Source organism: Schistocerca gregaria, chromosome 7, assembly GCF_023897955.1.
Source record: "Schistocerca gregaria isolate iqSchGreg1 chromosome 7, iqSchGreg1.2, whole genome shotgun sequence".
Taxonomy (NCBI): domain Eukaryota; kingdom Metazoa; phylum Arthropoda; class Insecta; order Orthoptera; family Acrididae; genus Schistocerca; species Schistocerca gregaria.
The window spans coordinates 176,716,815-176,727,967 of record NC_064926.1 but is presented as its reverse complement, the minus strand read 5'-3'; the positions used below and the strand labels follow the sequence as shown (position 1 = coordinate 176,727,967).

General features: G+C 47.8%; 1 protein-coding gene across 1 annotated transcript in view; it reads left to right on the top strand.

The window, feature by feature from the left end:
• Positions 1–2,304: 2,304 nt before the first annotated feature.
• LOC126282340 (hemicentin-2-like) overlaps positions 2,305–11,153 on the top strand; it is a 198,508-nt gene continuing 189,659 nt past the window's right edge. Inside the window, exon 1 of the mRNA XM_049981997.1 lies at positions 2,305–2,392. Coding sequence (XP_049837954.1) covers positions 2,305–2,392 — 88 coding nt within the window. The remainder of the gene's footprint in view (positions 2,393–11,153) is intronic.

Sequence of the window (11,153 nt, the reverse complement as noted above, 5' to 3'; positions counted from 1 at the left end):
TGCATAGTGCGGAGGATACTTCCTCTCCAACAGGTATCATAAGCCTTCTCCAAATCGAAGAACACGGCTACCGTTCGGTGCTTTCGCAAAAAGTTGGTCATGATGAATGTCGACAAGGTCACAAGGTGGTCAACAGCGGAGCGGCGGCGACTAAAGCCGCATTGAACATTGGTAAGTAGCCGTCGAGATTTAAGAATCCAAACTAACCGAGCGTTAACCACGTGCTCCATCACTTTACAGACACAGCTTGTAATAGAAATGGGGCGGTAACTAGAAGGAAGGTGTCTATCCTTCCCGGGTTTGGGTATAGGAACAACGACGGCGTCACGCCAACGCATGGGGACTTCACCTTCGGTCCAGACGCGATTGTAGGTACGAAGTAGAAAGCTTTTGCCTACCGGAGAAAGGTGTGTCAGCATCTGAACGTGAATGGCATCTGGCCCCAGAGCAGAGGACCGGGACAGTGCGAGTGCACGTTCGAGTTCCCGCATAATAAAGGGGGCATTATAATTTTCCAGATTCAGCGAGTGGAAAGAAGGTCGCCGAGCCTCTTCTGCCTCTTTCCTGGGAAGGAAGGCCGGGTGGTAATGGGCGGAGCTTGGAACCTCCGCGAAAAAGCGGCCGAAGGCGTTGGAGACATCCACAGGTTCAACAAGTACCTCATTACCTGAAGTTAGGCCAGGTACCGAGGAGTGGGCGTTAATGCCCGACAGCCGTCGCAGGCCACCCCAGACAACAGAAGAGGGAGTAAAACTGTTAAAGAAGCTGGTGAAAGAGGCCCAACAAGCTTTTTTGCGGTCTTTGATGACTCTACGGCATTGCGCTCGGAGTCGTTTGTATCCAATACAATTCGCCAACGTAGGATGGCGGCGAAAGGTGCGTAAAGCACGTCGTCGAGCACGGATAGCGTCTCTACAAGCCTCATTCCACCAGGGGACGGAAACGCGACGTGAAGAAGAGGTAGTACGAGGAATGGAACGTTCGGCAACATTGATGATAATAGCTGTCAGGTATTCGACCTGACTGTCACAACTGAGAAAATCGTGGTCCGGAAAGGTCGCCAGGAAAGAGTCAAGTCCCAAGTCAGCATTCGGTATGTTCCAGCTCAAAGGACGTAGGGATGGGGTGTGGTGCAGGAGACGAATGACACAGGGGAAATGGTCGCTCGAATAGGTGTCAGGAAGGACATACCACTCGAACCGACGGGCAAGATTGGTAGAACACATCGAGATGTCCAAGTGGGACTAGGTATGAGTAGAGTCGGAGAGGAAAGTCGGGGCGCCAGTATTGAGCCAGACAAGATTGAGATGGTTGAAGACATCCGCCAAGAGGGAGCCTCTCTGACAGGATGCAGGAGAGCCCCAAAGGGGATGATGGTCACTGAAGTCGCCAAACAATAAAAAATGGCGGAGGAAGCTGAAAAATCAGGTGCATCTTGTCAGACCGACTAACTGCGGACGACGACAGTACAAACAGAAAAAGTAAAGGCAGAAAGAGTACTACAGACAGCTATTGCTTGGAGTGGGGTGGTTAATGGGATGGGATGGTAATAGACATCGTCCCGAACGAGCAACATGACCCCACCATGAGCTGGAATACCGTCCACAGGAGTGAGGTCAGACCGCTCCGAAATATAGTGAGTAAAAGCAATGCAGTCAGTTGGGCGTGACTTGGTTTCCTGGAGACGAAGGATGAGCGGACAGTGCAGGCGGAGGAGCAGTTGTAATTCCTCCCGATTAGATCGAATACCTCTTATGTTCCAATGTAACAAAGCCATCGCTAGTCAGAAAAAAAGGGGGAACGAAACAGTTGAAGAGCTGGTCACCTCGACGGCCGCGGAGGGCCAGGTTTCGAGGGAACAACGCTACAACCAGCGGGAGGCGGATCCTGTTCCATCGAGTCGTCGCCAGCTGCGGCCGCATTCCTGGGTTGCGTAGGAGGAGCAGCATCATTCGCCGACGACAGGCCACCTGAGCGCCTGGCAGCAGAGTGTCCCGGCGAAACTGAGGACGGCCGGGAGCAGCGACTCACAGATGGAGCGTCAGACAAAACGCGCTGGGGTGGAGAGGGAGATAAAGACTTCTTCTTGGAGGCCTTCTTGGAAGTCCGATGAGCCACGGGGATGGTGGGCTGGACCCAAAGAAGGTCCTCACGCGCAGGGTCCGTTTTGGAACGCCGGACCTCGGAAGCTGGGGTCCGGAACGTTTCCGCGAGGGATGCCTGAGAAGAGGATCGCTTCTCAGGCGGCGGAGGGGGGGGGGAGGAGGAAGGCTGGGCCCTGGGGCAGAGGGGGCAGGGGCCACGATGGAGGAGGATTTGGAAGGGAGGGATTTGGGAGGTGGAGGCATAGACCCCGGATGGGGTGAGGAGGTGGAGAGGGGACAGGATAGGGGTGAGGATACTGTGGAAGGAGTGGGCATGACTGAGCAAACGAAGTCGTCAACGTCAAGGAATGGAGGCGGTTATACTTCTTCCTGGCCTCAGAATAAGAGAGATGGTCCAAAGTTTTTATTTCCTGAATCTTCGTCTCCTTCTGATACGCAGGGCAGTCTAAAGATCTAGGCGACTGGAGGCCAGGACAATTGACGCATCGAGGTGGTGGGGTGCATGTATGTTCTTCACGAAGAGGACGTCCACAATCGCCAAAAAGGGTCTCAGCCTCACACCGTGACGACATGTGCCTGAAGTGCAAACACTGAAAGCAGCGCATAGGAGGCGGGACGTAAGGTTGCATGTCGCACCGGTAGCACATCACCTTTACCTTCTCCGGGAGAACGTCCCTCTCGAAGTCGAGGATAAAGGCCCTGGTGTTGATGCGACGGTCATTGGGGCCGCTCTGGACTCGCCAGACGAAATGCACGCCTTGGCGCTCCAGGTTGGCCCTGAGCTCCTCAAAAGATTGCAGCAGGAGGTCCCTATGAAAAATAGCCCCCTGCGTCCTATTCAGTGCCAGATGCGGGACAATGGACACTAGGATGTCCCCTAGTCGGTTGCACGCTTGGAGCGCCGCCGACTGTGTGGCGGAGGTGGTCTTTATAAGAATCGACCCCAAACGCATTTTACTGAGAGCCTCGATTTCCCCGAAGATGTCCTCGATATGCTAGACAAAGAACATGGGCTTGGAGGTGGCGAACGTCCCCCCATCGGTCTGAGAACAGACTAAATAGCGGGGGAAGTACTTCGCCTCAAGCCAGCGGGCATGTCGTTCCTCCCACGGAGTGGCCAAGGGGGAAAGGGCAGGAGAACCAGAACCAGAGACAGTACCTTTCTTTTTAAAAGACTCGGCCGCAGATCGACCTGATACATGTTGACGTTTCATCTGCGAAACGTCCGCCCCGATACCACCCACTCCGACCAGGGGCTCTCCCCACGGGCGCCACCCAGCCTCAGCATGGGCCACCTGGCAGGATGGCCGTTGCTGGGAAACCTGATGCCCCAAGGTGACGGACATCTACTCCTTGGCCGACGTGGGGAGGGTACAGCTCAGGTATCAGCAGACGATCCCTGTGTTGTCAGGGGGCTACAACCTAGAGGGTACATGACGACCCCACCACAACGGGCTGGCTACCGTGCTGGATTTCGGGTGCCATGGAAAGTCCATCATGATAGTAGGTGCAGATGGGGACGCACTATGGGCCTAACTTGTGCAACCCATCAGGCGTTTAGGCCCAATTTGAGGAATAGTGGGTGCAGTTACAACGCCATTACAATGCTGAGTGCCAAGGTCTTAGTGCACTGAGGACCAGTGATACATCACGTAAGGCGTCCTTCCCCAGAAGGCTTGTACTTCTGAAGAATTTGGAAAAATGGAGGTCAAACCCCAAGGGGGACCACTTCATTAAGGCAGAAACGTTTGCGAATCCCTTTAATCGCCTTTTACGACAGGCAGGAATACCGTGGGCCTGTTCTTACCCCCGTACCCACAGGGGGGAACGAAATGTTGTCAAGGCACATGTAGTAGCTGTAGCTGAGTATCCAGCGGTTCTAAGGTACTTATCTACTCTTATCTTCTATTAGTCTATCTCCTCCTTCCCCCCATCTCTCTCTGTCCATATCCTTCTGCACTCTGTTCATATCCTCCCCATCCTTTCTCTGTCCACATACTTTACCTCCCACTCTCAGTCCGTCGCCTCCTGCTCATTTCTCTGTCCACCTCCTCCACCCCTTCTCTCTCTGTCAATCTGCTCCTTTCTCCTCTATCTATCAGCTCCTTCCGCCTCTGTCTATGTCTCGCCTGTAATTACATCTCCTCCTACCCATCTTTTTGTCCATCTTCTCCTCCCCCTTTCTCTGTCTGCCCCTTTCCACTCTCTCCCTGTTCATCTCCGCCTGTTTCCTTTCTCTGTCCATGTCATCTTCTCCCCTTCTTGGTTCTTCATTGTCTCTTCGCTTTCTTTGCCAAATTCCTCCTTCCCCTCTGTCTGTTCATCACCTGCTCTCCTCTCGCTTCCTATGTATTCCTCCCACTGCGTTTGTCCGTCACATCCTTTATCCTTCCTCTCTCCTTTCTCCCTCTCCTCTATCCACACGTCACGCCCACCCCAATAAGAGGCTGGTGGTTCTCACTCCAGTTATATTTCTTTGCAGATTGCAATTAATATATGTGACACATTTGCTATAGGTCGTTCCAGGATGTAGGATGAGCATTCTACCTGTCGATTTACCCATGTACGAACTTATAAAATATATATCACATACATATTACATATCTAATACGATTTTGTACTCCTATTTCACCTGCACCGCTAGCAACTTTCGTCCTGTAGTTTCATTTTACGCAGCTCAGTGTTTAATGCGACGTATCTGAACTATGTGCTGTACGATAAAATTTGCATGTACGTCCTATTGTATATGTGCCTACTGTTTGCGGAAGACGATGTCAATAGAGTTAGTAGTAAAGAAGGAATAAACTAAAACGTTATGCAAGATGATTCAGTTTTTCACTCATCTGAAGGTTTATGACCTAAAATATCCTGAAATATATGTCGTACAGTTACATATTTTTATAGGTAGTTTCAGCTACATTTGTGGTTGCAGCCTACGAAATACATTGTGAATAGGGTTAGTTGTGAAGAAGGAATGAATTAAGACGTCTACATGATGTAAGAGTTTTCCACGCATCACGGTATTTGACGTCATATCTCCTTCATTATTTGTCATTAAATAATGTATTTCTGTTGGTATATTCAGCAACATATGTGGATACTATCTGCGAAATGTATTGCAAGTAAAGTTTGCAATAAAGAAGCAATAAATTTAAACCGCATACTTCAACAATCGTATTTGCTCCATAAACGACGATAATATAGTAACCGGAAACATTTTTCCTTTCACAGTTTGTGGGTGTCGTCAGGGAGAAAAAGATTCGTAAAGAGTTGAAATTATTTGTAGATTTTGTATCACGTCTCTAAGTGCTCTCATTTTCAAATACTGCATGACTAAAGCAACGATATCAGCGCGTCGTTGGTTATTCTGCTCTCTTCCTCCCCACGTCCATCCCTACACCTTTGATAGGTAGGTACCTTTTAGCCCCACCACGATGATTTTCAAACAGTGAGTAATATGTGTAGCAAGCGCAATTGAAATCGGTCAAGTGGTTGAGGAGATGCAGAATCTCAGGAATCTGGTAAAACATCAATTCTCTCACTTCACTGAGGCCGGAAAAAGATCCTGCAAGAACGGGACCAACGACTACTGAAGAGAATCGTTCAGCGTGATGGAAGTGCAACCCTTCCACAGATTTCTGCAGGTTTCAATGCTGGGCCACCAACAATTCTACTAAACACCATCGATATGACCTTTCGGAGCCAAAGGCCCGCTGATGACTGCACGACACCAAGCCTTGCCCCTTGCCTCGGCCCCTTACCTCCGACACTGAACTGTTGATGACTCGAAACATGTTGTCTGGTCGGACGAGTCTCCTTTCAAATTTTATCGAGCTGATGGATGTGTATGGGTATGGAGACGCATCCTGCGTGTGAGCGTGTGACTTTTCAAGCTGGTGGAGGCTCTGTAATAGTGTGGGGTCTGTGCAATTGGAGTGACATGGGACGACTGATACGTCTAGATACGAATCTGCAACGTGACACATACGTAAGTATCCTGTCTTGTCCATTGTGCATCCCGATGGACTTGGGTAATTCAAGCAGGACAATGCGACTCCCTACACGCCCAGAATTGCTACAGAGTGGCTCCATTAACACTCTTCTGGGTTTAAAGACCTCCACTGGCCACCAAACTCCCCAGACATGAATATTATTGAGCATGTGTGGGATGCCTTGCAAGGAGGTGTTCAGAAGGGATCCCCACCTCCTCGTATTCTTTTGGATTTATGGACAGTTTTGCTGAATTCATGGTGTCAGTTGCCTCCCGTACTACTTCAAACGTTACTCGAGTCCATACCACATCGTGTTGCGGCACTTCTGCATGCTCGCGGGATCCATACACGACATTAGGCTGGTGCACCAGTTTCGTTATAAAACGTGTGGACTATACGCATATGTCTGTTCTTCCTGTTATGTCTGAAAGGACAGACACCAGACATTAATTATCCCGTGGCCATTTGTATGCATAATGAAAGAAATAAAGCGACGGAAACCGCAGGATGGCTCTGAAATAATTTAATGACAACAAGTGAAAAAGTATGCGGGACCGAGTCTCGAGCCTGGATTTCCCGCTTTAAGCCATTGGTCACTTTAATCTCTTTGGCTATCCGAACGTGCTTCTCGTCCAAGCTAAATTCCCTTCTCTCCACATACTACTTCGGTAGGGCTCCGAAGTTCAGCATACTCACTATTCGCAGCATTTAGCATGTTACCCGCAAAACGTCGGGCCTAAAGAGCATCCACAGTGGAGATATCATGAGATGCCGTCAAGACGCGCCATATACACACTCGATGAAAGGGAAAGACCAACGTAAAGCGCATCAGGCCACAGAAATACCTCAATGCCAAGTGGAAAATTTATGCCGCACCGGGACTCAAACCCGGATATCCCACTTACCGCGTGCAGTCACCATAACACTTTTCACTATCTGTGCACGCCTTGCGGCCATCCCAAATTCCCAACTTGTTGCACCCTGTTTTTGTGGCTTACTATGACCAATCGCGTAAAGCGAGAAATCTGGGTAAGAGACTCTGTCCAGCATAAACTTTCATTTGTCGTCATTAACATATTTCAGATCCCTTATGCAGCTGCCGTCGGTATTTTTCTAGCATTGTGTACACAAACGACCACCGGAACATGTGTGTCTAGTGTCTCTCCTTTCAGACATACAGGGTGACAATGATTGAATTATATATAAAAAAGTAAATTAGTTACAAATTACGGCGTGCTCACACTTTATTCAGCACGTAAACGTCACTACAGATATTCGGATGAAGGTTATGAAATGTTCGATATGCCTGCCATCCTTGGCGATGATGTGGCGTAGAGGAATAACGAAATTCTGCATAACCCGCTAAAATTTCGGAACATCGAAGCTGTCGATAACCTCCTGAATGACCATTTTCAGCTCAGCAATGGTTTTAGGGTTACTGCTGTACACCTTGACTTTAATATAGCCCCACGGAGAGGTGTCTCATGTGTTCAGATGCGGAGAATATCGTGAAAAATCGAGGCCCGTGGCAGTGGCCTCTGGGTACCCTATAGCAAGAACACAGTTCCCAAAGCGCTCCTCCAGGCCACGAAACACTCTCCTGCTCTTGCGTGAACCACATCTTGCCCAGATCATGGTCACTTTGCACAATGGGGCTGAATCCTTACATAACAGGGCTCTGAGCAGTATGGGACTTAACTTCTAAGGTCATCAGTCCCCTAGAACTTAGAACTACTTGAACCTAACTAACCTAAGGACATCATACACATCCATGCCTGAGGCAGGATTCGAACCTGCTGCCGTAGCGGTCGCACGGTTCCCGACTCTAGTGCCTAGAACCGCTCGGCCATCCCGGCTGGCTCTCAGTTTCCCAAATATGCCAGTTTTGCTTATTGACGAACCCATCCAAACGAAAGCGGCCGACAATAATAAGGCGCGTAAGCATCCCGAAATTAATTCCCATCGTACCCCGCCGCCAACCGTGCATTTTAAACGTCCTAACACCAACCTTTCAGAAGTTGCTGCCATTTTATTTCATATAGTTCAATAATTGTCAGCCTGTACTAGAAATCACAGGCACCACAGGTATTGCAATAATATCTATAGGTCGACTACATTTCATATCTGCAGTATGGATGCACACTAGGTCCAAGCTCCTGTGTGAAACATGCCACATGCTACGAGCAATTGGGATGGTGGATATGTGGGGGCTACGGAAGTTGTGTGCGACAAGTTGGGAATTTGGGTTGGACGTGAAGTGCACTCGGACAGCCAAAGCCCTTAAGGTGACTGATCACATGAAGCGGGAAATCCAGGTTCAAGACCCGTCCAGCACAGATTTTAATTTGTCGTCACTGAATTATTTCATTGCCATCATGGGGATTATGTCGCTATTTGTCTGCCATCATGTTAAGAAAGTGTTTGACAGTACTGTGTTGTCATGATTTCCCGTTCTCCGTGACTTGTTTATCATCCTCAATATGCCTGACGCATTTCAAACAACTGACATCTGAAACTTTATTTTGGCGCCGATGGCAATGAAGATCAGTTGACAATGTTTTGCACCTATTTAGCCCATTGATTTACATAACTCAGCTTATAAATATCCATTGCAAACAGTGTTGTTCGCGAAATCGGCAGTATTTGTATAGGAAGTTGAGCTACTGCAATGTGAATTTTTTTTTTTTTTCATTTCTCACATTGAGCAAGATTTTCTGCCTGAAAGCTGACCTTGCCAATGGCCTCTGGAATGCCTACGCTCTCACGACTCCGCTCTTTTTCAACACCCTTCGGCTTCAGTAAATGCTCATGGCCTCGTAATATGATTGCCCATTTCACTGTGAACTCAAATTGAGTTGCACTTGTTTACTCTGAGAAATCGGATAGCTTGTATCGCAATCCGGGCCGAGTGGCATTGTTGATTTTCCAACTAATTGAATCGTGTACAGCTTCAAGATCGCCACAGAAAATACGTTTTCTAGCGTACTTCGTTTTGTGCTGAGGTGTTCGTTGCTAATAATCGTCATGTGGTTGCTATAGTTCTGTGCACCACAAATTCCACAAACTGTCGCCAATTATGTTGCGCGCGAATTAATTGAGACCATAGCGGTTGCTTTAATAGGACCTGTGCACAATAGCACTCGTGAAATTATTGCATAACGTTTAAATAACTTTGCGGATCTCTCTCTCGCCTGCAGTGAAGAGCAATTTTGTCCGACGGTAGTGTCCACACGGGCGGTTCTCTGACGTTAACACTGCAGTAATTAATCACAAAACAGAGAAATAAAATGAAATCGAAATAGGCTGGGCTAATAATTTTTTTATCACTTCATCAATCAGAGCTGGTGCTAATGTTATTAAGCGTTTTCCGATACGGCAGTCGGTAGCTCTGTGATTACTCCGATTCTAAATGAGCTATGACGAACAGCGCTGTCAGCGCTGGCGAACTGCAGGCGACGAAACAGCTTCAGTTACATTTCACTGATTATCCAGCGGCGATGCCACCCTTTATTACTATTGCCCTGAATCCCAGGCGTATGGCAGACCGATATGCTGAAGCTGCGACCAGCGCAGGACTCTACTTAATGAATACTGTTGCTTACTGATATCCCTGTTAAATATACCCAACTTGAGCTATAGCGGTTTTCCACATGTCGCATTGATATGATTGCATCATAGCAACATATGTTATACATTTTTATGCTTTGACAGGGTGTAATGCGAAACAAATTTTCCAGTAAAGGTGATTACTATCCTGGCAGATCAGATATTGCTTATAGCGAAAAGTAATGCTATGATGCCGCGCGAGGGAGCCGCGTGGTCTTTGGGCGCTTTATCACGGTTCGCGCTGCTCCTCCCGTCGGAGGTTCGAGTAGTCCCTCGGGCATGCGTGTGCTTGTTGTCCTTAGTGCAAGTTAGTTTAAGTTAAATTTATTAGTGTGTAAGCTTAGGGACCGATGACCTCAGCAGTTTGGTCCTATAGCTATTTACCACAAATTTCCTTACTAGTGTGTGTACTAAGTTCCACCTAAAGTGGTTTCGCATTCCAATAAATTGTCTAATGTTAACTGTCATATGAAGGTACGTCACAGATTATCGTCCCAACGTGAGAAGATCGTTGGAGACAGAGCGGAAGTTCAGAGTGAGGGAGATTGGGAAGGAAATCGGTGGTGTCGATTTTTACGTGGTATATAGTAGAATGGTCATAATGTCGTTTCGCACCCAGCAACATGTAAATTTGAAATACATGGCCGGACGAAGTGGACGAGCGGTTCTAGTCACTACAGTCTGGTACCACGCGACCGCTACGGTCGCAGGTTCGAATCCTGCCTTGGGCATGGATGTGTGTGATGTTCTTAGGTTAGTTCTAGAGGACTGATGACCTCAGAAGTTAAGTCCCATAGTGCTCAGAGCCATCTGAACCATTTTTTGAAATACATGACATGGTGATTAACTTCTTTCGAATTCGAAATCGTTTCCCTCAGGCTTTTCATTAGGGTGTAAAGGTTTCCTTAGGAACTCAATTTACTGTTTAGCTAGTATGATTGTCCTTGTGAAAGTCTTCTCCCTATCTCTTTAGTTTTGGTTTGTCTTAGCCGACTGTCCCTACCGTAATTTCACCAACACTATTAGTCACACACATCCGTTGTTGTACTACAACTTTTCACATGAGACGTGTTGAGTACAAGAATCCACTATTAATGACGGTAAAGTCCTTTTAAGAATGTTGCTGAATCTGTTTGTTGTGCAAAGAATAATATTAAGTTAACTATTGATGGCTACGTCTGAGAGCAAGTTGACCAATGCAGCAATGTTTCACCTTCGCTTCTTCAGTGATACATCTACACTAACGTACAACACTTTCCATTTATACAGGGCGAACATTAATAAAAGCGGCCATGTGAGGGGCAAATTCCTGAATGGAAATGGAGGAAGCAACGTCTTATGAACATTTGTCCGGAAATGCATCGCCCCATGGTAGATGGCTCTTACGAATGACAATTGCTCTGAGTACTTGCCGTGAGTTCCTTGTGTGCTGCAGGCTGTGTGACCGACA